The sequence below is a fragment of the Tasmannia lanceolata genome, unplaced genomic scaffold (assembly GCF_043159265.1).
Source record: "Tasmannia lanceolata isolate RefF3 unplaced genomic scaffold, GAP_Taslan_0.1 ptg000013l, whole genome shotgun sequence".
Lineage (NCBI taxonomy): Eukaryota > Viridiplantae > Streptophyta > Magnoliopsida > Canellales > Winteraceae > Tasmannia > Tasmannia lanceolata.
In genome coordinates, this window is record NW_027518690.1 from 8,534,746 (window position 1) to 8,561,849 (window position 27,104).

At 40.0% G+C, this 27,104-nt stretch overlaps 2 protein-coding genes across 5 annotated transcripts in view; both read left to right on the forward strand.

Annotated features, from left to right (window-relative positions):
* The window catches only part of LOC143889691 (P-loop containing nucleoside triphosphate hydrolases superfamily protein), a 42,765-nt gene extending 33,327 nt beyond the window's left edge, over positions 1 to 9,438 (forward strand). For both annotated transcript variants that reach the window (XM_077393988.1, XM_077393990.1), the window contains 7 exons: positions 1,035 to 1,333; positions 1,430 to 1,521; positions 1,612 to 1,738; positions 1,940 to 3,138; positions 3,692 to 3,990; positions 8,420 to 8,590; positions 9,007 to 9,438. In XM_077393988.1, coding sequence (XP_077250103.1) covers positions 1,035 to 1,333; positions 1,430 to 1,521; positions 1,612 to 1,738; positions 1,940 to 3,138; positions 3,692 to 3,990; positions 8,420 to 8,590; positions 9,007 to 9,121 — 2,302 coding nt within the window. In that variant the 3' untranslated portion in view covers positions 9,122 to 9,438. The remainder of the gene's footprint in view (positions 1 to 1,034; positions 1,334 to 1,429; positions 1,522 to 1,611; positions 1,739 to 1,939; positions 3,139 to 3,691; positions 3,991 to 8,419; positions 8,591 to 9,006) is intronic.
* A 3,690-nt stretch (positions 9,439 to 13,128) lies between these two features.
* LOC143889692 (phosphatidylinositol 4-phosphate 5-kinase 1-like) overlaps positions 13,129 to 27,104 on the forward strand; it is a 33,873-nt gene continuing 19,897 nt past the window's right edge. The window contains exons 1-3 of one of the 3 annotated variants that reach the window (XM_077393992.1): positions 13,129 to 13,308; positions 20,073 to 20,116; positions 20,302 to 21,384. In XM_077393992.1, coding sequence (XP_077250107.1) covers positions 20,100 to 20,116; positions 20,302 to 21,384 — 1,100 coding nt within the window. In that variant the 5' untranslated portion in view covers positions 13,129 to 13,308; positions 20,073 to 20,099. Of the gene's footprint in view, positions 13,309 to 20,072; positions 20,117 to 20,250; positions 21,385 to 27,104 lie in introns of all 3 variants that reach the window. The other 2 variants (XM_077393991.1, XM_077393993.1) reach the window with 2 other exon arrangements.

Consider the following 27,104-nt stretch of genomic DNA (forward strand, 5'->3'; position numbering starts at 1 on the left):
AATCGGTAAGCTGGGATTGAACCTGAGACCTCAAGGTTGAGAAACAAAGCCTCAACCGTTGAGTTACAGGTCCAACCCCTTCCGTCCCCAACTTGACAAGAGTCTTACAGTCATAGGTAGTAGCCATAGGGCTCTAAAAACCCAACAATCGTATTTGTTATATCGTTTTGAAAGAATGGGGGATGAAGAAGGGAGAGAGGGAGAGGATTAATCCAAGATCATTTAAAGCCCAAGGTAGGATTTGCTTTATGACCCTACCAGAAGAAGGAGGGACGCACTGAAATTTTTTGCTGAAAGCATTCTTCATGAAAATACAAATATGCACACTCCCTCTAGTTAGTGCATGCAGATGTGAAAAAAATGCCCCCATTTGTAACACAAGACATAACTTAAATATGCCTGATTGGATTTTGTTCTATGTTAGATTTGAGTCTAACTCAACCATTGTGCCTGTAACCATCGTGAATTATGAACTTCTGTATAAAAGCTAACCCTGAAATACAGAGCAGTAAAAAAGAAAGGGAAAATTACAGTTACACCCCCTCATCTTTCTGACACATTCAACGATAACCCTGTCGTTTCAAACTCATCAACTACACCCCCTAACTTTTCAATGTGTATAAGAGAGAGCCCCCCTCTTTTGAAACACTATCAATGCTAATTAAGATCTTGTCTCTAGTCGGTCGACTGGCGAACTTTCTCTAGTCCGCTGATCAAAAACATAGTGGGCCCATATTGTTTGGATGATCCAAAGCATTCATTTGATGCCGCCCGCCGCCCCGCCCACCCGACATAGATAGGATCATCCTAACCCTTCAAATTGTGGACGGACCGTCAACTGAGGGGGTCTACCTTATACACATTGAAAATTTACAGGGTGTAGTTGATGAGTTTGAAACTACAGGGTTATCGTTGAATTTGTCAGAAAGCTGAGGGGGTGTAACTGTATTTTTCCCCAAAAGAAATACAGAGCACTAAAATTTACCTTTTTATATTCAATGGTAACATTATGCAGAGTTGCATTCTTCATCCAGGTCACTGGAGGATCCTGTAGGTTCATGGAAAAAGTGCACTCAAGAATCTCCCACAGCCCAAGACTTTGACAATGAGGCAATTCGATTGTCCTCAATAACATGCAATCAAGAACCATCGAATACAAAGGAGCAGTTCGGAACTACAGTAGAGAATGAAACTATTTGTTCTCGTGGCGCAAATAAGACACTGGTTCTCTTTGAGGATGTGGATACTATTTTTGATGAAGACCGTGGATTCATTGGTAGCATACTACAAATTGCAGAGACAGCCAAGCGGCCCATAATACTCACAAGCAATAGTAATCTTATTGTTTAATTGATTAAATAGATTATTTCACTTCCAAGAACACTATTGTCTCTTTTCTCCATTCAAATTTTTATGTGATAAATTATAGGTAAGGATCCTGCATTGCCACAACTTTTAGACAGACTGGCAGTGGATTTCACACTTCCATCACCAGAGGAGCTACTTTCCAATGTATACATGGTATGATGAGATTTCAGGGCATTCTTTTTAACTGATCTCATTATGGATTTCATTATCAGTTTGAATTCATTACTATTACTTTCTCTGTAGGTTTGTGGTGCAGAAAAAGCCAATATTTCACCTGAGTTAATAGCGCGGTTTATTGGGTGTTGTGAAGGTGATATCCGAAAAACTATTATGTTCCTCCAGTTCTGGTGCCAGGGTAAACGAGGGCAAGGTTAGTTTGTCTAGGAAATATTTATTCCATGCAGAAGATCCTTTTTCCAGAGTTGGAATTTGGAGTCTTAGTCTCTCTTTTTTTCTCTTTTTTGGGTAGTCTTATTCACTGTATTGCACGGCTGAACTTATTCGTTTGGATCTATGGGTTGTATTATAGTACCTGAAAGATTTTAATTTAATTTATTTGTAAACCATCCAGGCTGGAAAATGCAGCACTTGTACAGCCCCCTACAATTTGATCTTGATGCAGGGCATCGGATCATACCAAAGATAGTGCCTTGGGGATTTCCGTCTCACTTATCAAATATAATAGCAGAGGAAATCTCTAAAACACTATCAGTAGCAGAAGAAAATGTAAGTTTTGTCGGGGAAGAGGAGGAAGGGCTCAAGTCTGAGAGAACGCCCAATGGTAATTTGGATATGGGTAACTATGAAATGGACAGCATCAAGGCCCGAAAGGAAGCCATGTTAAGCAGGAATGGCTCTGTCCATGACTGTACTGATTTTTCAGCTCAAGTTAATGATGCTGATGACATTGCCAATGCCTCTGGGTCACCGGTGACATTTGCCCGACGGACTGTTAGACGCAAATTAAGTACAGTGCTTTCTTCTGATTCTAGTGATGATAATTTTTGCACTGGTGACCTACCAGCCATGACAAACATTCTGTTTCAGAATCCTAATGATGAATTACTGCCAATTATGTCTGGTGGGTGCGTTCAAGCGCCATCTAATGCCCAAATGTGCCATTCTAAGATAGATAAATCAGAACAAAACCTTTTCAGAGGTTCTGATGGAGCATGTGATCCACACATCTATGACAAATATAGATCAATAGATACGTCATTTGTTCCCGAGTCCTCCTTTGTCCCTGAGACTGAAATTGGTGGGGTCGGATTTCTGTCTAGAACAATATCTTGCGGCCATTATACTGGTAATTTAGATGATGTCTCTTTGAGCAGTGTGAATTCAATTCAGAGCCTGACTATGGTGGGGTTTAACAGTCCGGCTAAAATTGTGGAGTCAAACAAGCATGCAGAAGCAATGCTGGGAAACATATGTGAGTTAGATACAGAGTCAGTTCATGGAAACGAGGATCTAGGGCATTTACAAAATGAAGATGAAGGGGCTGTAACTAAAAGATATCCAGTGATGGATGAGTGTAGCCGTGCAAATTTCAAAGATGGGTTTATTCCTTTGGGTAATTCAAGGTGCCCACCTGCGGTTAATTTTATGCAGGAAACATGGAGAGAATTACGCAATCATCATGAAGATCTAAAGTCATATGTAAATTCAGAACATATAGATATTTCTCAGATAGTAAAACTCACTTCTGGACTGACTAATCTCATTTCTGAAGCCGATGTGTTGCTCAGTTGCTGCCAACCAGTTATCAGTGTAAGAGGCCCCAAGTTTTTACATGTTTGATGAGACATTGATTTTTTTTAAAGAAATGGTAATCACTTAGCCCTTGTTTGGATTGCAGGAATTTTCTGGAAAAGTTTGGAAAGGGAAAGTATTTCTAAAATTTCCTACTTTTTCTCCTCAAGAAACAGATATTTTTAACCAACCCTATTCCATTTTTACAGAGGGACCTTCAATTTAAGATAATATCCCTCTAGATTAAAGATAATCATATCATTTCCCACTAAATCATGAAAGAAAAAAATTCCCATGAAATTTTTTTCCATCTAAAATGTTTTTCTTGCAATCCAAACAGGGCCTTAGGCCAAATATACTTCACAGTTAGTTTGCCACATGGAAACCACCATGCCATAGGGACCCAACAAATCACGTATTTTTTTCAGGCGATGTGGTGGTCTCCATTGTGAAACCACCCTACAATTTTTTTTTTGTGGAAGTGGCTAGCAATCCCCGATTCGTTTTTCTTTATTTATTTTTTTCATATATGCATGTGTGGAGCTGTGACGCTATGAAGACACTTTTGCAGGACTCCTTAGAACCATCAATGGTGCCATATGTGGAACCAGATGCCACTTGTTGGTATGACGAGCAACTGGAAATGACATCCACATTTGCTCAACATGGCCTTTGCTTCTATACAAAGAAAACCGCTACAATGGGATTAAATTTGGGTTGTGAGAATAAGGTGGATTTAGCTCAAGAGATGTTGGCTTGCAGCACTAATACAACAGCTTTGGGGAAACTGGTCGCACAAGAGATGAGCATGGGTAAAAATTCATGCAGATCAGAAATTGAGCCACACCGAACAACCATTTCCTTGAGAAGGTATGAAAATTTTCGGCTTGACAACTTTAACAGTTATCGGCAACATTCATTATGTAGTTTTGAAAGTTGTTAAAAGTCGTGAATCACATTCGTTGGGTCAATGAACAGATATAAACGAAGTGTGATGAAAGTAGCCCTCAAATAAAATAGAGAGAAACAAAATACCTTGTGTAGAAAATAATTGATAAAAGAAAGAAGATAAAATTTGTGGAACAGGGTCTTTTCACCAACACTGCTTTTCTATTAACTTAAAAGGGTTACATAAATCACTAAACTGCCCTTGCAATACATAAGTAATATCAAAAAACAAAAAGAAGAAAAAAAAAGAACAAGAGAATACGTACATCTCAAAGCTCTCCCTCAAGTTGGACAATAGATATCAATAATGTTACCTTTGTGAATTATCTTTCAAAATTTGTTCTGACTAATTACCTTGGTGAGAATCGTTGTTTCAAATTTCTAACAAAATCGATACGAAATGACTGAAATTTCTCCATTTACGTACTCACTGAAACACATACCGTAACTAACACATCGTAACTGAAACTCATATTGAAACGAAAATCATTTGTATTTGTATTATACTATTACAATATGTGTTGCATAATTATATTTGTATGAATAGCATGTGTTACGTATTATGTATAAAAATGTGAAACTTTTGTTGAAGAATGTTGTAGGGTAGTTTAGTCATTACGTGTATGATTGTGTAATGTTCCTTTTTAGGAACATTGATCAAGTATTATGGATCGGATGGAAATGCAAGGATTGGTCTGTGTGGGGCCTCTTTTGTGTGATTGGACATAGCATCCGTAGAGTCGGATCATGTGGAAGTGGTCCACTTGTGAGGCTAATGGGCATAGGGCCAAGGCTCATCTAGCATTCAAAGAGGATATAAGATGGACGCACTTTGGACAATTCCTACCGTGGTATTGGAATGATAGTGGCACCCCTTATGTCCATCCTTGACAAAAGTCACTCTCTTGAACATTTTGCTTAGGCATTGATTTGATATGGGCACCCCCTTTTGTGTTGGTTATAAGTAGCTTGTCTAGGTAAGGAAAAGGAATTATGCTTGCTTGTTATCTCCATGTATTGAAGTGAACTTGGCTAGTGTAGCCGACCATGGTAGTGAGATGGTGCATCTCCTACATTGGGCACCCTTCCATCCATCCAACTCTTGGAAGAAGATGCAATGAGCATCCTCTACCTTTATCCACCATCCATTCTAAGAGTAGTCTACGCTTGGACCCAACAACTATCATCTTCCCACATTTTCTCCACAACATCCCTCTATGTAATGTCCCCCTCTTTTGTATGTGAATGAATTGCTATTGAAGAGATTAGAGTGAGATTGCCCATCTGCTATCTACTTCTATCAATGTGGTATTGTATCTATGGTGTGTTAAATGACAATGGTGTGTTAAATGACAGTGTCTTCATTTGTGGTATGTGTATGCAATGTAGCCATGCTTGGTGAGGGTTAAAAGCCCATCATTTAGATTGAAGAAAAGGGTCATCCCAGATTGAGGGGTATTGTAGTCTTTGTACCATGTTGCCCTACTTTGGGCCTATATATACATCATATTAACGGGAGGACTCCTCAGTGGAGAATACCATCTTCTCCACTTACTCTTCTTCCTCTTCTCTACCTTGTCGACCTCTCAACATGGTCTCAGAGCTAATGGATCTGATGCATTGATAAAAAAATAAAAAAAAAAGGAAAAGAAAGACGAAGGAAGAGTCTCTCTCTCTCTCTCTCTCTCTCTCTCTCTCTCTCTCTCTCTCTCTCAAATCTCTCCGTCTCTCCTTTTTTTTCTCTCAATCTCCCACACATCTCTCCCTATTTCTGCTTGATTCCACCTCCTGATCAAAGAGGTTCTTACGAAAATTTACCTTCCACTCCACTCTTCATGGCACAATAAGGAAGGCTCAACACTCACTTCACGGTTCGAGGCCACGTTGAAGAGACCATGAAAATCCTCTTCAAAATATGCTATGACACACTAGATTCATGCCAAAACTAGTCAGACTGCCTGTTACAAAGTTTGAACCCAAGTGCCATCTGAATAGCCCTGGGAAACTACACACTCCAAGAGGCACAAAGCAAGAATTTGTCCTACTGACTCTTTGGAGTAGAATCATGGCTTCTTGACCAGGTGTAACAGACCCGGCCAACAGAAGGCCAACCAAGGCATGCCTCGTAACACAACTGAAAAAGTAAGAAAGTTCCCAGAAAGGATATTATTGAAATGATATCCGCACTCCCATGTTTTAATAATGGCACTTCTCAATGTGTGTGTGTCAATGCCCTAGTCAACGGAAGGCAAACCAAGGCATGCCTCCTATGAAATTTTAAAAATTCGAAAGTTTCCAAGATGGATATCGAGTATCGGATTCGACAAACCTCAAAATGATTAATGGATTCGCCAAAATATTTTAATTATTTTTCAGATTTTAATTATTTTTCATAATAATATGATTATAACAAGTAATATATTGAAATTTTAAATGGGTTAGTTAAATATAATGTTTTATTCCCATATAAAACTTACTATTAGGATGGACAAAACTCAAAACATGTGGTACTTGTAAAGGTGTGGTAATAGTATTTAGAAAATAATAGATAAAAGAGATCTAAAAGTGTCGTAGAGAATCTTAAAGTATTGGAATCCGACACGTGTCTGACACATACTTCGCCCATTCAGAAGAATCCGTGTAATATATATATATATATATATAGAGAGAGAGAGAGAGGAGGGTTCCTGAGGTTAACCTCGTATATCTTATATGAGGTGGCGCTCACAAAACATAAGGGGCCCACATTGTTAGGATTATCCAAAGCATTCATTTGAAAGGCCCCATCATAGATAGGGTGTGTACAAAAAATCAGCTCCATTGGATCATCCTAACCCATCCAAAAGTGGAGGGCAAAATGGATAGACACTTTTTGCCCACAAATCTGCCCATTATATGAGGAATGATAGATACAAGGGAGCCCTTGCATAAACAGCCGCAAAAGGGCTCTTGATTGGATCCACATCATCAAATGTAACTGATTTTACATTTTCAACCAATTTTAAAATGTAACTGAAAATGAGGTGGATCCAATAAGCGCCCTTCTGTGGCTCTTTATGCAAGGGCTCCCTTGTATCTATCATTGCTCATATATATATATATATATATATATATAGAGAGAGAGAGAGAGAGAGAGAGAGAGAGAGAGGAAAAGGAGTGTGCGGTCGAGGGCCCAAACACATGGGTCCCACATTTTTTGTGGTGATCAAAACCATTCATTTGTAAGGCCCCATCATAGATAGGGTGTGTACAAAAAATCAGCTCCATTGGATCATCCTAACCCCTCCAAAAGTGGAGGGCAAAAATGGGCAGATTTGTGGCAAACGATGTTTGTCCATTTTGCCCTCCACTTTTGGATGGGTTAGGATGATCCTATGGAGCTGATTTTTTGTACACACCTTATCTGTGTAAGGGCCTTGTAAATAAATGCTTTGGATCATCCTAACAATGTGGGCCCACATGAGTTTTGGGCCCTTGACCGCACCTAAGCTTGGTGCGGTCGAGCGCACAATCTTATTCCTCATATATATATATATATAGAGCAAAGTGTTCCTGCTCAGTTAGCTTAACTGAGCAGCTGCCCCAAAAAACTCATGTGGCCCCATATTTTTTGGGTGATTCAAAGCATTCATTTGATGGGCCCTTCCATGGATTGGGTGTGTACCAAAAATCAGCTCCATTGGATCACCAATGGGTGTCCATTTGTGGGGCCAAAAATGGACAGATACTGTTTGTCACAAATCTGTCCATTTTTTGCCCCACAAATGGACACCCTAAGGTGATCCAATGGAGCTGATTTTTGGTGGACACCCTACTCATGAAAGGGCCCATCAAATGAATGCTTTGGATCCCACCCAAAATGTGGCCACATGAGTTTTTGGGGCAGCTGCTCAGTTAAGCTAACTGAGCAGCTGCGCAGGAACACTGCCCTCATATATATATATATATATATATATATATATTGTGAGCTTGAAGCTCATATAGAGGGCCCAAACACATGGGTCCCACATTTTTTGTGGTGATCCAAACACATTGGTCCCCTATATACACACACACACACATCTGCAGCTCTTTATGCAAGGGCTCCCTTGTATCTATCATTGCTCTCTCTCTCTCACACACACACACACAGTTCTAATATTTTGTTCTGAAATTTTCATCCTGCACATTACTAGTAACTTCTCCAGTTGGTTGTTGACATCTTGTCGGAACCGAAACAGCCAATAAGAGACGATTGAAAGAGAGCGGCGTGCATGTCAGTTTCTTGCATATAAATGGTTAGGAGATCATATATCTTGATTGCTTTTACAATTCTGTCTTATTGATTGTAAAACGGGTATTTGCACTGCAGAGAAATAAAACCAAAGCTTTACGACGCAGTTCTTTCCATAGTTCCTGCAAGATTGCATATAACATTGAAAGGTGATGCATTCCATGAGTACTTGTCCTTCATAAGCCAAATCTCGAATTCGGAAGCTTCTCGTTTATTGGGAAGGATTGATAGCCCAAAGATGAAACGCAGGTATGTTGTGAGAATTTTCTTTCATTTCTAATGGCTAATGGTTTCTTTTTTCATAATCTTTAGGTTGAGTAGTGGTACCCATAGTTAGCAAAATGCCGTGTTTTATTAGTGTTCTGTTTAATTCTCTGTTTATAACTTTTACAGTGAAAAAACTCTGTTTTTTTTTTGTTTTTGTAGAATACGTTTTAGACGTATGAAATGTGTTTTCTTGGCCAACATTCCAATTTTACTCCCACTATATGTTGTAAATGACAAAATTTTAAACGCATTTTATAGTTTTTCCATTTTTTATTACGTTTTTTGAACCAATACCGTATTAAACTCGAATTTTTCCCATCCTGTTTTTTGCCTAATCACATTTGGCTAACTATGGTAGTACCAACCATGATATTTTTTTCTAATTGCAATCTTTGCAGGGCCCGAGCTTCTCCCCACTACTTGAGTACTGGTCCACTTGCATTGTCTTCCAAAGATGTACAATTGTTAGCTCAACATGGCCACTTTAGAGAGGTAATACCGGATCCAAATTGAAGAGATACACTAACCTAAGGAACCTGACAAGTAGCCATCGGTCTTGAATTCGATGGATGAGAGTGGAGTGAAGAAAAGATGGACCCGAATTCATTGCCTTTGACAAAAGATGCGTATGTTCCAAAAATATTTAAAGGCTGAAGGATCAGCTCTCAATTGTAACAAAAAAAAAATGCTGGTTTTTCTTTCATTCTTTTGGCTGCTGTAATTTACTGAATGCAGCAAATTAGTTAATATGTTGCCAATTCAGTTATCTAATCCATGTTTTTTCCATTTTTATTCATTAAATGAGATGAAATAGAAGAGGTTATAAAGAATGTAGCTTGTTTCTTGTACATTGGAATGAACTGAGATGGGTATTTTGCACATCACAGCCATATCTTATCACAAATCTGCCATATTTTTTGTCACAAAACAGAGAGATCAGTCAGTAGAAGATCTAAATCCGTTGATGAATGTGAGGATTCAGCTCTGCATCAACAAATCTTTCACAGCTAATTAGTCTCCTATGTGCAAAACTACGCAGAGTTATCAGATTTTAATGTGAGGATTCACCTTTGTATCAACAAATATTTTGGAGAGGATTAGTCTCCTTTGCGCAAAACTACGCAGAGTTCTTAGATTTTGTTATTGCTTAGCTTCTAAAAAGAGAATTACAGATAGGAAATAAGGAGACTTATAGCATTTCTACAATCAAGAATAAGATAAAAGTCCAACTACTAGTTTATCTAGAGTTTATCTCTATCCTTATTCAATTAGCAACATGTGTAAATAAATAACTACTAAATGGAATAAAAGACTCCCAGAGTTGCACAGCTCTATTGTGGCTGTTTCATCCTTCTCTGCTTTGGATATGCTTAGTTCTGTGGGCTGGAAAGAAGGGAATCACTCCTTCAGCTTGTAAAAAACCTCCAACAACCCCTCTCGAATTGAGCAGTTCTGACCACAGGTGAGCTAGATTAGAGAGGGGTTGTAGGAGGCCTAGTGGGGAGATATTTCCTGCCTTGCTCCATTGACAGACATCACATTCTGTCGTATATCAATGAACTTGCTTCTTCATTCGTTGCCAATAAAAACTGTGAGCTAAGCATTAGTGTGTGCGCAGTGCTCCTGAGTGGTCAGCTTCTGGAGTGTTAAAGAATTCATAAAGAAGCTTCTCCACTATAGAAGTTGTGGATGACACTACCAAACGCCCATGATAATGCAGGTGACGTCCATCCAAAGTAAAACCTGCAACATCGTTGGGATCGTGCTGTAATTTAATGGTAAGGTTCTAATGCCAGTGCATTGCGTCCAGCTTTGATATAGCTGGTCGATCAACATAGAATAAGGGATAGAAATGGCCGCTGCAAAACCACTCTGAGTCTGCGGAGAAAGACTATTTGTTGCCTTGTTTTCACACCCTTTATGATAAATAATTTTGTAGTTATAGCCCGTTAATTTGGTTTCCCACTTTTGTTATTCAGGAGAGCCAATGCACTCTTGTAAGTATTTTGAGCTTCTATGATTGGTTTTATTCACAAAATGCCTCCCCATAAGGTAATGATATCATTTGGGGACTTCATAAAAGATAGCCAACATCTCACGTTCATAAGCTAAAAGAGCAACATGCTTGTTGGACAAAGCCTTTGGGGATTCCTAGTAAGAACTCCTGATTAGTTAATCGCCTTTTCCTGTTGTACTTTCCAAGTTCTTTCTTGAACTTTGAGTTCAGAACTTGTACTTGTCCTCCCCTTAGGTCATTGGCTTTAAACTCTTTTAGAGGCATGAAAAGCGGGAGTTTCCACTTGAATTTTCAATGTGAGACTAGAATTCATTAAGTTTCTGCATTCCAGAATGTGCGATCGCATGAGTATGAGTTTTGGAATGCAATTGTTGCAACTTCTGAGTCTTTTGAGGGTTGCGACCCCTTCTGAGTCGGGTGCTAGAAATCTCTGAAATGTGGGATTTTGTAGGTATTTGAAAGGGTATGAGATGGTAGGGTTGTTGGGCAATGTGGGATTCCCCCAGTTTCCATACCTATAAAGAACTTTCGACCATGCATCGAACATCACTGGAATGATTATCATTGCGGCGATAAAATGAGGTGTCTATACATTTCCCTCTTCGGTAGAGGGTGTTTGGTGCCTGAATGCCAAATCCAAAGAGACGACATTTTAAATAACCGGACTAGCGGTAAAGTGTAGTCCTTCTTGGGTCCAAAGACTCGGCTCCTTGTCAAGAACTCCTGTCGTGAGGTCATCCGGTCGGAAATCTCTCGCTGACACTTAAACTTTTAAAATGCTTAAAGGGTTAAGCGGCTAGACGGGTCCTTGAGAGAACTCTCCAAATATTTAAACTTTCAAAAAGAAAAGAGCAATAACCGACGGGTCCTGAAATAGAGTACTCACCATACCTGTTTGTTGGCAAAGTAGAGAGTTTGTTTTTAGGATTTTTGAATTTATCACTTTTTTTAGGGAATGTTAATTATAAGATATCAGTCATGGAGGAGATTTTGTGCTCAGTGCAAAGAGTTGTGAGTGGCTTTCTGTCACTCAGTGTAGAAGGGGTTGACTGTCCCCATCTAGTGCGGGAGGCAATTTTCTATTGCTCAGTGCAAGATGAATGGGAGCTACTTTCTATCACTCAGCAATTTTCTATTTCTTAGTGGAAGGTGTGCAATTTCATTCCTCACACATACTATTTATTCTCACTGCTCTTCCTCGTCACAGCTCAGCTCTTATTGTTGGTGCCCGTTCTGACTTTACCATCGGAGGGTCTTCCATAGTTCAAACTCTGGGTCTTGATGTGGTTGCCCATATCAGCGGAGAGCACCTCACCCTTTGAGCTTTAGTCCGGATTTCTGCACCAATTAACACCATGCATATACCCAAAGACAAGGTCACAAATATTTGCCTCGGGAATTTCTCCGGAATGGTGTACCACAGGGTATTTTAGATTTTTTTTACTAATTTTGGGTTTATATTGGAAAAAGTGAAAAAACAAAATATTTAAAATAAAGGTATTCTAAACTGAAGGGTGCGAATGCAGAAATGAGCTGAAAGGGCGCCCCCATTGGCATTTAATACACTTTGACTTGCAGCCATGATAAATGCACAACCGTCCGTTTAAGCCAATGGGGGAGCCCTTTCAGCCCATTTTTGCATCGGCGCCCTTCAGTTTAGAATACCTCTTTTAAATATATAAAAATATAAAATTTTAAAAAAAGTTAAGGACAACAAATAATATTGCTAAAAAGCATGCCAACTAGAAATCCCAAAAGATATTCACACTCCACCTGTCTTCTCATGTTCTTGCTGAGGCTGTTAAAATTCCAACAGCTAATTAAATGTGTTTTATAAAGTGAAGGAGTGCCATTATAAAATCAAAAGGGGGCTGTCTTGATGAATGAAATATTTTTATTAGAAACTATTTTCATAGAAAATGAATTTTCCTCTTACAGTCATTTTTCATGGTATTTTTTTCAAAAATTAAAATTTTTCCCCTTTGAAAAATTGTAAGCCTACCAGGCCACAAATATTTTTTTCCATGGAAACTTATTTTCCATGGATTTTTCCCGTAATTTTTGTTCTCTAGTTCCAAACAAACCCTAGAAAATTCAGCTTGAGAAATGCATAGAGATGATATCAGCAGTCCTTTGTTTTGATATTAGCACTCACACATTACTTCCCACTGTTTCACCCGCACTACGATTCCTTGTTGCACTTCCGACAAATGCTGACCTTTTAAAGTGAGGATTTTCACGTTCTGTTTGAGGAATGTCTTGCTGTGAAAGAGGAGGATCCCCGAATCCAACGTGGAATTTTTTAGTTTTAAATATGGGTGACGATAAATTCGCACCGGCTGTACGATGATTCACACCCCTGTTACACGTAGAAATCGTTAAAAGTCTGCCACAAATCACAATTCACGTCAAGAGTGGTGCGAATCATCCTACAGTGAGTGCGAATTTATCATCAATGAGAGCGGAGAGGTGCGCTGTCAATTTATTTTCAAGTCATATTCATCCCAATAACCAACGTGCACTCTTTAACCTCTCTCTCTCTCTCTCTCTCTCCTTCTGAAAATTTCTAGGGCTTGATTTTTTATCTCTCGCCCCTCATTCTTTTGTCGGTGAATTTTCTCTCGGAGGTATGATCCAGCATCAAATGGAGTCGATTTCGAAACCCCAGATCTATTTCAGTCAGGTGATTTGTTTCTTCTCTCTCTTCTAGGGTTTCTCCTTTATTAGTTTTGTTTATTCTTTTTCTTTTTGATGTATTTGGCTTTATTGTGGATACACTAAACATTTGTAGATTCATCACTGTTAGATGAATTTTGGTGTTTGGGATTTCCGTTCTAGAAGATTACTTTGATCAGTTTTTTCTTGTATTGTCTTTTAATTCTCTACTTTTCAATGTCTAATCAATACTTTTCAACATATTTTTCTAGAATTTGTGCATTCTAGAAGCAATTGAATTTATTTTTATATGGAGATTTTGAAGTGTGTTTGTGCACAAAACCTGTGGATGAAATCAAACATATATGGGCATAAAACCTAGTCCATTAGAGTGTCCATGATTTACATGGTTAAATTTTCACTAACTTGGTGACTCAACGGAGTTTTTGATTGGGTTGGTGGGTCCAAGAGACTCTGACTCTGCCATGGTAAATCCTATTTAACTTTTTTTTTTTTTTTGGGGTGCGAGGGGATTTCAATGATTGACTTGGTAAGTTCTTTAACACTGTCCACCGTTCTTCATATATTTTTAAGTTTCAATCTTTCTCCTCAATCTTTTTCTTTTGTCTTCCTTTTATACTGTTGGGAAGTTGCCTTGTTCCTTAACCTCACTTTCCTTGTGGTGGCAAACCTAAATAAGGAAAATAAAGTTTTAGGTTTCTCCAAAATATATATATACAAGAGAGAGGGTTTTCTCTTGTGGTGTGGGGAGTGGGCGAGGGCAAGAGAGAGAAGAGTTATTTGTCGGGTTTATCTCTTGTTTTTTTTCTCAGGTTTTCTCGAGGTTCTCTCGTGTACGGTCTTGGTTGAGAGGACAAGGAAAGGGTTGTGGTTTATGGGTTCGCGAGTTTGCTGGATAATCCTGTTGTAGTCCTTGTATATTGTTTTCTCATAATGAAGATCATGTTCTTGCTCGTGGACGTAGGCATCTTGGGCGGACCGCGTAAAATCTCAGTGTGCATCTTGTGGGTTGTTTTTATGTTTACTTTTCCGTTTATTTGTGCACGATTGGATTGGATTTTGACCAGTGGATTTTCTCAACATATACTTCTCCTCTCTCTCTCTCTCTCTCTCTCTCTCTCTCTATGGCCGGGAAATTCTTTTCACCACCACATGAGCATTTGAACTGCCTCATGGTGACTGATCTTAAAGTCTTGCTTTGAAATATATGTGAACTCTTTAAAACCACCACCATCTTTGTCTGCTCCTTTTTTGAAATGATACTTTGTCTAATTCCATTCTCCTCTTCTTCAGTTTAGAGTCCATTTTAGCTCGTGACCTACAAAGTAAACCATCTCTTAAACAACCAATGACATTATAATTTTCTTCAATAAGCATCTTTGATTCGCACATCAACTTGCTATTCATATCATTCATAGTTTTAAAACTCCCCATCATCATCGTGGAGTTCCCTGAGTCGCCTCCCTTTTACCTTGGCCGCGTTCCGCATTTTGCCGCCGCTGCATTCTATGTTTTTCCCTACAGAGTCAATAAAAATTCCTTTGACTCTCCTGAATTATGACCGTGTCAGCCGTGTTCTTGGTTGTGTCCGTACCGAGTCAACAAGGATTTTTCTTCGGCTGCATCCGCTTCGCACCCGCATTTTAAACACTGCTATCATTGTCACAAAATGAATAGAAAATTGAAATTAGGAGCAATCATGACATGCCCCATCCTCACTCAGTTCTATATCATTAAGATATTGGAAAACCAACACAAAGGAGATGAAAGAGAGAAGTGCTTTCGTTGAAGTTCTGATAAAACATTTAAAAGCACTTCATTTGTAATGCAAACCTAGGCTCTGATACCAAATTGATGTAAATCTAGCTCTGCTACAAAATTGATGCAACCGAAGCTCTAATACCAATTTGGTACAACCAAGCTTTAATACCAATTTGGTGCAAACCTAGGGTTCGCAGGTGACTTTCATAGAATTTAGCAGCATAAAATGTCTAGACTTTCAATTAAAACACAACATTTAGTTTGTGAAAGGATGGAAACATCCGAAAAGATCAACTAGGCAACTAGGGTTTGCCAAGAAGTATGACAATGGGATGTATAAATGAGGTGAAACAATAATGTATCAATCTGTCCACAATGTTAAATAGTGCAATAATAAGCCAACTAGGGCCAGGAGTAAATATAACAAGAGTAGGTTGATCAAATTAGTAAGTGTGACAGATGGAGGGATGATAAAAGGGTGAATAGACAGCGAGATATGTTTCAATGGGCTGCAAAAAATTATGTAGAGTTATCTTACCTGATCGAGTATGCCCTGGCCTCAAGTCCCTTTGTGTAGGAATTCCCAAGAAGAGCTAGAGAGAGCAACAACTACGATCTGCCCAATGACTGTACCGGCCACTGTTGTTGCATGAAACAGTGGGGAAAAGATATCTGCAGTATGGGCCGTTGGGGCAGTAACGACTGCAATAATAGTCCAAGGAGATGGATGAGGAGGAACGGAAATAGGACAAGTTCTGTCATACATCTAGCCCTCCCAAGACCCCGCAATGGCGGGAGCCTCGTGCTCTGGGCTGCCCTTTTTTTTTTTGTTAAGATGTCTGCCTAGTTGGAAAAGAAAGAGGAGAAAACAAATCAGCAGGGGCTGATCTTGGAAGGCAGCAAGAAGAGGAAAGAGGGATAGAACTGTTGGCTACACAATTTGTAGGTTTGATGGCCGCTTAGCCGGGTACAAGGTTTTAAATTTCTGTTTTGGTTTTGGTCGGCACGGAAGCAGAAACATTTTGGTTTCGTTTGGAATTTTTGGTGGAAATCTTGTAAAATCAGGGAAGCGTACGGAAACATATGCAAATGATGAAAATTTAAGATTAAACTTTTAAATATGCAAATATTTAAAAAAAAAAAACTTTTAAATATGCTAGAAGCACAAATACATACTTAGAAACTATCACATAAGCTAGAAATCAATCCATAATGGCTTAATCATCAATGGGAGGATGTAAAACCAGAATTTATTATATTTCTCCGTTTAATGTCTCAAAATTTAAATTTTTCCATTTCAAAAAAATGTCTCAAAATTTAAATCGTAGAGTAGTGGGGTCCATCAGATTAGAGGAATTACACTAATATGAGGGCCCACTCTTTATATTTGTAAGTAGGCATTGGAGGTAATGCATGAGGAAGTGATCTCTCGAATGGGTTTTTCCCATGGCAAATTTGATTTTGCCATGGGGCCCATAATTAATACATTAGTGGGAAGAAATGAGAGAGCTAGTCTTGAATGGTTTTTCCCTTTTCTGCAAATTGTATTTTTTGAATAGGTATTTTCTTTTCGCAAGTTTATATTTTTAAGTTTCATCATATTTTGGATTTTGAGAATAAATACCCTAAGATAAGACAAAAGGTGATTGCAACTTTTGGTTTTTTGCTTCTTCTATGTGGGGTTTAGACCAACTAGTGTAGCTGATATATCCTATGGCAGCAGTGTACTTCCCACCGGATCATGGATTTGGTGGTGTGCGGCCTATCCTCTCCCCTTGGCAGTGAATTGGAGGTGGTTTCATCATCATCTTGGTGGACATTTCAGTCTAAAGAGATTTGCAACAGCCCATAATATTAAATTTCATCCCAGAAGTTGTTCTCTGATTCTTTCTTTATCTTTAAAGGTTATATTCCTCATCTAGGCTGAAGTTTGGGCGTCCTGGAAAGTTGGTCTTTTTCACCTTGGCGCAGAAAAGGTAAAATCCTCTAGAATGTGACATTGCTTCCCATGTTCTGGGTATTATGGAAAAAGAGGAACGCCAGTGTGTTCAAAGGATCAGTAAAGTCCACCCATTACATCTTCATCAAGGTGATTGTGCTCACCCTCTCATGGGCCAGAGCACTACCAAGTTTCAGATTCGACTCTGTGCACGATTTATGGCACGGCTGAACATAGGTATGCACTAGCAATGGGCAGAGGCCGGTAATCCCCCAAGTCTGGGAGCCACCCAATGAGGGTCATCTGAAACTAAACTTTGACGGTTCATGTATAGGGAATCTTGGGCCGACCGGAATAGGTGTACTTCAAGATGAAAGTGACATAGCAAAATGAGCATATTCAGGACCCATTGGAATAGCAGACTCCAATGAGGTTGAGATTAGAGAGGTGCATCAAGGAATATGAATGATAGATCCCAGCATCCTGGACCAAGTGATAGTGGAGGGTGACTCTCTTAATGTAAAATAATGGTTGAAGGGAAGCCTTTCCCATCCAGGGCAGTTTGATCACCGGATCGATGAGATTTTGGATCGAGTGGCAGGTTCCTCCATCTCTTTTTATCATGTAAGAAGATTGTCCAATGTTGAGGCCGATAGATTAGCAACAAATACCTCGTTTCCTCCCCTGTTGATGGGGTTGTTGTTTGTTTTCTTTTCCTCTTCACTATTGTCTCTTTATTTTTGTATCTCCTCGATCGCGAGGGTTCCCCTTCGTATTTTCCTCTCATCTAATGTAATTCTTTAAAGAAAGGGCGGCCCAGTGCACGAGGCTCCCGCCATTGTGGGGTCTTGGGAGGGCTAGATGTACACAGCCTTATCTCTGCTTTGCAGAGAGGCTGTTTCTGTGAAGAGGAAACAGCCTTACCCCTGCCCTCTATTTTTTTTAATGGCCAAGAATCTAATGTAATTCTTTGCCATTAAAAAAAAAGAAACTAAATCTAAATGAAACTTGAGTAATCATTAATAAATATACGATAATAGCGGGAACTAGATCTAGAAGAAACCAGGGAAGGAAACCTTAGAGTATACAAGTTCAAAGGAAAATAAATCTTAATATTATTTAAGACAAATGAAATTCGCATTGCTTCTCAAGTAGGCATCTAGTACACAATTGCACCTTGGGAGACTTATTACATGACGAAATAAAAGACTTATACAATAGAAAACGTAAAACACTAGCATTGGTGTGGGCCAAACTGTGATGCCACTCCAACAACAACAGTGAAGAGATGGATGCAGACAAGGTTATACTGTGGGACGAGGATGTGAAGACTGTGAATCAGAGGTATCTGTCAAAAACTATAAGTCGTCAAAACCAATACCTCTAGCGAGAAGCTTCCTCGTTCGTATATCCTTCACAAGAAGTCAAGAACAAATGTGGTTGCAAAGATAAAATAACAAAGAACTGTGATGTAAGCAGAGAAAGAAAAAAGAAATTTCCACGGAACAATAGGGACCACAGGAACCACCAAGCACACTAAATGAACTGAATGAAGAAGGAATTGATGCTGAGCCAATGTGGTTGATGGGAATAGACGAGCCATCACCCATAATGAGACGTGAGGAACCACAATAAGGACAAATGGAGGACATATTACTTGAGTCATCTGTGATGTGATGCGTGCTGCCTGTATATACTACCCACGAATTATTAGATGGGAAAGTGAAATAAATCACACATATGCTACAGCTACACTTGCCTCAAGAAAATAAAGGATTACAGGAGTTGGAACTTATTTCATATCCCTGCAACATTTCGCTGAGCTCTAGTGTGATCTGTGCCCATCATCTTTCCTATTGAAGACATATCATCTTTTGGAGTGTGCTAACAAAGATCTATAAGATCATTAAAAAAAAAGAAATCCATAAGTTCTTTCCGATGAAGTTTTCTGAAAATACAGCTAGCTACAGCCTGAGAAAAGGATGTTAAGTAATAAAAATGTCAGAAAAGTTACAACAGAATATGGTAGCTACTACACTACTAATAGAATCTTTGTAAAGACATTTAGAATGTATGATCTTCCTAGGTTTTGTCGAAAACAAATTTCCTATGTTTTGTTACGACCAAATCTACACAAAATCAAATAATTTTTTATCAAAGAAATAAACTCAACGCAATTCACTGCTGAGTAAGTCAATTAGTGAGCTCGTGTGGTACAGTTAAATTTGCTTAGAGTGTAGTAGGGCATGAGATTCTGGTTAGATTGTGGAACACATTCTTATACTGAAAAATTGTTAAAAGTCAAAGTGTCGAACTGCCTGCATGCACATTTCAGCATTCCATCCAATCATAAGAGTTCAGATGCAGTATAAATTGCTTTGTACCAACCCAATTTCCACTGTTGGTGGCTGTCTATCCAACTTAATCTTGCCTACATCTTTTTCTCCTGGAGTATGTATTAGTTGAATTGCAAATCTGGATACATTTTAAACCTCTATATTATGCCCACAGTTGCCTGTATTTTTTGCTTACCTTATTCAATAAGTTGATAATAGATTATGTAGTATACCATCTGCTCTTGCCTACATCTTTTTCTCCTGGAGTATGTAAGTTGAATTGCATATCTGGATACATTTTAGACCTCTATATTATGCCCACAGTTACCTGTATTTCTTTGCTTACCTTATTCAAGAAGTTGATAATAGATTATGTAGTATACCTGATGCATTTATTTGTTGATCTTAATCTGTTGGATGTTATTGGGCATCTGGTATTCTCTCTGATAAAGGATGAGATGCTGCTAATTACTGACGAGATGTGGAAGGAGTACTATCGTTTCAACTTGCATAAATTTCTGATTTGCTCAATTGTCTTCAACTTGTAAAAAATCTCTGATAGGCTTAAGTGTCTTTCTGCATACGTATTATTGTTTTCTCATTCTTAATGTGGAGATCACTCTGAATAATTTGAGGGTTTCACTATCAGACTATGGCATTCCTGTTTTATGATGTTTGGGTTTTGGAAGAAAAATTCCACCTCTTTTCTCTTATTCTCATTAATATTTTTGACAGAGGTAGACCATTTATAAGAGATGAGCCATGGGGGACAACGAAAGGTGACCTTTATCTCATTTATTTAAAATGTCCCTCTTTTCTGCATCATTTTCTCTGTTATTTTAAAATTCTTTTGATTTCAATTAGAATTATGTTATTCTTGAATCTTGTCGAGATGTCGATCTTTTTGTTGCAGTTAATGTCTTCTGTTATTATTCCAAAAAAAAGTTAGTCTTCTGTTTATCAGGCTTAGTGAGAAGGTGCTACCGAATGGAGATAGCTATGTTGGTAACTTTGAAGGACTGGTTGCACATGGAATGGGAAAATATACATGGTCAGATGGATCAGTCTATGAAGGTGAATGGGAAGATGGAAAAATGACTGGAAGAGGACGGATTTCTTGGTTGTCAGGGGCAACCTATGAAGGTGAGTTCTCTGGTGGTTATCTCCATGGTTCTGGAACTTTTACTGGCCTTGATGGCTCCATTTATGAAGGGAGTTGGCGAATGAATATACAGCATGGGATGGGAAGAAAAACTTATTCTAATTCCGATGTTTACGAGGGTTCTTGGAAAGAAGGTGTGCAAGAAGGTAGTGGTAGATATGCATGGAGTAATGGAAATACATATATTGGAAACTGGAAATCCGGGAATATGTGCGGTAAAGGAGTTATGAGATGGCAAAATGGTGATGTGTTTAGTGGGTTTTGGTTGGATGGGTTAAAACATGGGTCAGGTGTTTACATTTTTGCTGATGGGGGATACTATTTTGGGACATGGAGTAGGGGACTGAAGGATGGACATGGAACTTTCTTTCCCCCTGGAAGTAAACTTCCTCATTTAACAAGTTGGTGTGACTCCGTTGGACACAATAAATGTAGCCGAAGTTTCTTACGTCATTCTGCTTCGTCCAATTTGGAAGAATTTAGAGTTGCTAAATCAAGTCTTAAAAGCACCTTTATGGAGAGATGGCCTATTAGTGCCTTTTTAAGAAGCTCTGGTCGAATATCACATAGGGCTACATCATTGGATTGGGATTGGAGACTTGGTGGCTCTGCTAGAGAAGTTCCATTACAGGAGAAATCCAATACATTGCCATGTTCTTTTATCAGAGAACTACATGAGCAGGATAGCAGTATTGACGTGTATGAAAGAGAATACATGCAAGGAATATTGATTTCAGAGAAGATTCAAAGTGAGGCACCCGCCCTTCCATCAAAATGTGAACGGCATAAAAAACAGTATACAAAAGCAGCTAAGAGACCTGGTGAAACCATTATTAGAGGGCACAGGAGCTATTATCTCATGCTCAGTCTACAACTTGGTATAAGGTGAATTTTTTTGACTCCAGAGACACTATCATAGCATGCTTTCCATTCACTATCAGAGCATGTTTTCCCTTCAGGTTCTAATTACCAATGTAAGGTTGAGTGTATCTATTGTTACACAAATTAGACTAGAATGCAAATCTTATTGTTTCCATTAGTATTACTTTATAAGAACCCTTTTATTTATGGATTTTCCTTGGGTTATTTTCATGGACAACTTTGAACTAGTATGGCAGGAGTTTGCATCTGTGTGCAAGACTATATATATATATATATATATATATATATAAGCTGGGATGAAAAGAGAAGAGTTTTTTCGATTTTTTTGAAAATTACGTGAGAATTACACCTCACATTTTTTGACTTTTTTGAACAAATGCACCCATTCAACTCATATATTTTCAATCCTACCCCCCCCCCCTCCCCTCCTTTATGCTTTTAACAAAGGCACCCATTGAATCATATAATTGCAATCCTACCCCTCCTTTATGCTTTTAACAAAGGCACCCATTAAAGCCATATAATTTCGATCTTACCCCCCTCCTTTATGGTTTTTTAATTAAAAAACTATAGGGTGATCTTAACCATCCGATTTAAGATAAGAGGAATTATGGAAACATCTATAGATTGGAGGGCTAGGATCAGCCTATGGAAATGATTTTTGGGGCAACATACACACGGACGGTTTGGATCAACCTATGACGTGGTCCGTACCGTTCTTTGTCGGCCTATATATATATGAGAGTAGAGTTGCTGCGCTCGAGCGCTAAGCTTAGCTGCGCTCAAGCGCAGAATCAGGGGTGGGCCACATTTTTGGTGGGATCCAAAGCATTCATTTGATGGGCCCTTTCATGGGTAGGGTGTCCACCAAAAATCTGCTCCATTGGATCACCTTAGGGTGTCCATTTGTGGGGCAAAAAATGGACAGATTTGTGGACAAACAGTATCTACCCATTTTTTGCCCCACAAATGGACACCCATTGGTGATCCAATGGAGCTGATTTTTGGTAGGCCCCCATCCATGATGGGGCCTTCCAAATGAATGGTTAGGATCACCCCCCCCCCCCCCCCCAATGGCCCCATGCCCCTGTTTCTGTGCTCGAGCGCAGCAACCCTTCTCTCTCTCTATATATATATGTGTGCGTGTGTGTGTGTGTGTGTGTGTGTGTGTTGAGGAAGAGAATGAGAGAGAAATTGTGAGTTAGGGGAGTCTCCCCCTCACTTATGTATTTATATGTAATGAGAAATGTACAAAAGACGGATATGCCCATAGGCATATACATACACTAACACTCCCCCTCAAGCTAGAATGTATATGTCAAACATTCCTAGCTTGCTACAATTATCACTCAATTTAGCTTTCTTCAATGGCTTGGTAAACATATCCGCTAATTGGTCCACCGATCTAGTGAACACTGTGCATATTTCTCCTTTTTGAATCCGGTGCCGAATGAAGTGGCAATCAACCTCGATATATTTAGTTCTTTGATGAAAAACTGGATTTGTGGCAATGCGAATCTCTGCCTTGTTGTCGCAATATAACTGAGAATAAGATGATGGAGAGAAACCGATTTCTGACAAGAGAGAACGTAACCAAGTGAGCTCTCCAATTGTGTGTACCATAGCTCTATACTCCGTCTCTGCACTAGATTTGGAGATAACATCATGTTTCTTACTCCGCCATGACACAAGGTTACCTCCCACAAATGTGCAGTATCCTGTGGTAGATCTCCTATCAGTTGGAGATCATCTCCAATTTGTATCTGTGTACCCTTCTATCTTCTGATGTCCATGTTTCTTGAATAGCAACCCTCTACGTAGAGCACTTTTAAAATACCGAAGAATCTGAAGAACTGCTGCCCAGTGTGAAGTACGAGGTAAACTCATATGCTGGCTGACAACACCAACAGCAAAGGAGATATCTGGGCGGGTGACTGTAAAGTAGATAAGTTTACCAACCAGCCTCCTGTATCTGCCTTGGTCATCTAACAAGTCTCCCTCTTCAGGTAGTAACTTCACATTTGCGTCCATGGGAACTGAGGCAAGTTTCACTCCAAGACAACCTGCCTCCTCAAGCAGGTCTAAGACATATTTCCTATGTGAGAGAGAAATCCCCTTTGTCGAATATGCAACTTCAATACCTAAGAAGTATCTAAGACGACCCAAATCCTTAGTAGAAAACTCATTTTGCAAGAATGTCTTCAATTTCTGGATCCCAGCTGTATCACTGCCAGTGATGATGATGTCATCGACATAGACTATCAAGAGTACACACCCAACTATAGACTGACAGCTGAAGACAGAATGATCAACTGCACATTTCTTCATACCAAAGCACATAATGGCATCAATGAACCTTCCAAACCATGCTCTAGGAGACTGCGTAAGATCGTAAATGGCTTTCTTTAATCGACACACAGATGATGACACCTCCCCCTGAGCAACATACCCAGGAGGTTGCTCCATGTAAACTTCCTCTGTGAGCTCACCATGAAGAACAACATTTTTGACATCCAATTGATGTAGAGGCCAGCCCTGATTAACAACAAGAGAAAGTAGAACACGCACTGAAGGAATCTTCGCCACAGGAGAAAATGTCTCGCCATAGTCCACCCCAAACATCTGAGTGTACCCTTTGGCAACCGAGTGTGCCTTAAGGCGCTCAACAGAGCCATTAGGCAAATATTTCACAGTAACGACACCCAACGGGGCGTGCACCAGGAGGCAGTGGAACTAAATCCCAAGTCTGATTTGCCTGATGGGCATCCATCTCAAGGTCCATTGCAGCGTGCCACCCCGGGTGGTCAAGTGCTGCAGCCAAGGACTCTGGCAAAGAAACAGAAGATAGAGAGGAAACAAAACTGCGGAAAGCAGGCGTGAAAGCATCATATGAAACAAAAGACAAAATAGGATGAGCAGTACTATGAGACCGAGTGCGGGAGGCAATAGGAGAGTCGATAGATATCTCAGATGTGTACGGAGGGAGCTCCTAATGGGCTGGCGATGGCGCTGCCGGAGATGGATGAGCTGCAGAGGTATGGCGGGTATGGCGACGCTGATAGGTCTTAATTAATGGAGCCGGGGGCCAAGAGAGTACCTGTAAGGGAGGAGAGGTATCTGGAACAGGAACCACAGAAGGAGAAGGTAAGAGAGACGATGGAGATGGCAGACTACCGGGTCAGGAAGAACGGGAATCGGAAGAGGAAGATTTGAAGAATGAGAGAGAGGGGTCGTATTCGGAGAGCTCAAAAAGAAGGGCTCAGTCTCGAAGAATGAAACATCCGCCGAAACATAGGATCGACACAACCGATGGCTATAACAGCGATAACCTTTCTGGGTGCGTGAGTAGCCGAGGAAAATGCATCGTTCAGATTTAGGATCTAATTTATCCAAACCAGGTTCAAGATTGTGGACAAAGCAAACACACCCGAGTACCCGAGGAGAGAGAGGAAATGGCTGATGAGGAGGACGTAAAATTGAGAAAGGGGATGAGCCGCCTAGAACCGAGGATGGAAGCCGATTGGCCAGATAGTTAGTAGTGAGAACTGCATCGCCCCAATAAGATTTGGGAACTCGCATTTGGAAGAGAAGAGTGCAAGTTCCATCCAATAATGATCGCATTTTTCTTTCAGTGACACCATTCTGTTGAGAGGTGTGAGCACATGAAGATTGATGTAGTATTCCACTAGTGGAAACAAATTCCTCAAACCCATTGGACTTTGAGAAATATTCCCTGGCATTATCAGTGCGAATGCATTTGAGAGTGCAATTAAATTGGTTAGTAATTTATGAATGAAAAGTACGAAAAACAGAGAATACTTTTGAGCGATCTTTCAGTAAATAAAGCCAGCACATACGCGAATAATCATCAATAAAAAGGACAAAATAACGATGTCCAAAAACTGAGGTAGTCCGCGCGGGATCTCATACATCGGAATGCACTAAATCAAAAGGGTGCAAGGCCCGACTAATAGGCCTAGACGGGAAGGACATCCTATGGTGTTTCCCAAGTTCACAGGCCTCGTACGTAAAGGGGGTAACAGAAGAAGAAACTATAGATGTCCGTCGCAAACGATCAAGGTTGGGATGTCCAAGACGGCAGTGCCACTGATATGCGTCGCTGGAGCTGTGTAAAATGGTATGAGAAGGGCTACAGTTCAGGTGATAAAGCCCATCTATCTCACGGTCCAAGCCAATCGTCCTCCCAGTTAAGAGATCCTGAAACAAGCAGTAAGAGGGATAAAATAAGACAGACCAATTGAGATTTTTAGTAAGCTGATTAATTGAGAGTAAATTAAAGGGTGACTTAGGAACACATAGAACAGAGGACAATGTAAGTCCAACACGAGGAGAAATATCACCAATACCAGAGTCACAGCCACGACCAAAGGTGCCTCCACCTCGAGTCACGACCATATCCAAATATCTACTTACGGAAATGCATGTAATCAGGACCCAAAGTCTCGAGAAACTGAACGACACGTATCTGATCACGCTGCTGCACGGCCGTAGTCAAATTAATAGTAAGAAGCATTAGAACATCTAACTACTGGCAATGGGAAACAAACTGACTGTAGTAGGTCGAGAGATGAGTGTTTCCGCTGCGAAGGTTCATCCACTGAGAATATGTGGAACAGATTCGAGAGAGGTTGCCTTTCCCGGAGAAGGTAATAGCAGTATGATCCCAAACCTGGCGAGCAGTGGGAAGGTGTATCATGGTGTCGGAAATCTCAGGGGACATACTCTGCCAGAGAGTATGGATAAGGCATCATCCTGCTCTCACTTATCATAAGTGGGATCACTAGAAGGAGGGGGGGTCACGACGAAGAATAGAAATCTTACCCCTAGCAATGAGATAGGTCTACACAACCACTTTCCAATTCAGGTAATTGGAACCATCAAGCCTGATTGTGGTCATGGGAGGAAAAGAACCATCCATTGAAGAAGACGGAGGGTTATAAGAGGAGGAGGATGAGCGAGCCGTAGGAACAGTAGCCACAAGGAGGTCGCCCGAGAGAGGGATCCTCAATAACGGGGCTATCCATGAGTAAATAATCATAAGAGAGAATCAACTAATGGGAAGAAACGATGCCGAGGCGGAGAGCAGAGAAATCAATAATGGGGATCGCGGCTCCGAAGAGAGACAAATGATAAATAGGGCAGGAAAGAAACCCTTGCTGACATGATGAAGACACACAGATCTAGGGATATAAGATCGGAGCCGCGAAAAGAAGACGAAAGTAGGTAAAAGAGATTTAAGCCATTAGGAGAAGAAAGACAAAGAGAAAGTGAGGATGCTGGAGCAGATTTCTAGGGTATAGAAATGGTTTTTTTTTTTTAGGGTACTGTAGCGGTACTGTAGCTGGGAGGGGAGGCGATGGGGCAGGTTACTGTAGCAGGGAGTGGAGGAGTTAGGGGAAAGGGAAGAGGGGTAGTGGGAGGAGGAGGAGAAGGGAAGGGAAAGGAAGAGGGTGGGGGCGGGGATGTTCGGTTAGGGTTAGGGTTAGAGGAGAAGGGAGAAAAGAAGAGGGAGGGTGAGGGGCTGCTATGGGGGTCCCTAGGGAATCAAAACCCTAGGGCTCTGTTACCATGTTGAGGAAAAGAATGAGAGAAAGAAATTGCGAGTTAGGGAGTCTTCCCCTCACTTATGTATTTATATGTAATGAGAAATGTACGAAAGATGGATATGCCCATAGGCATATACATACACTAACAGTATGTAT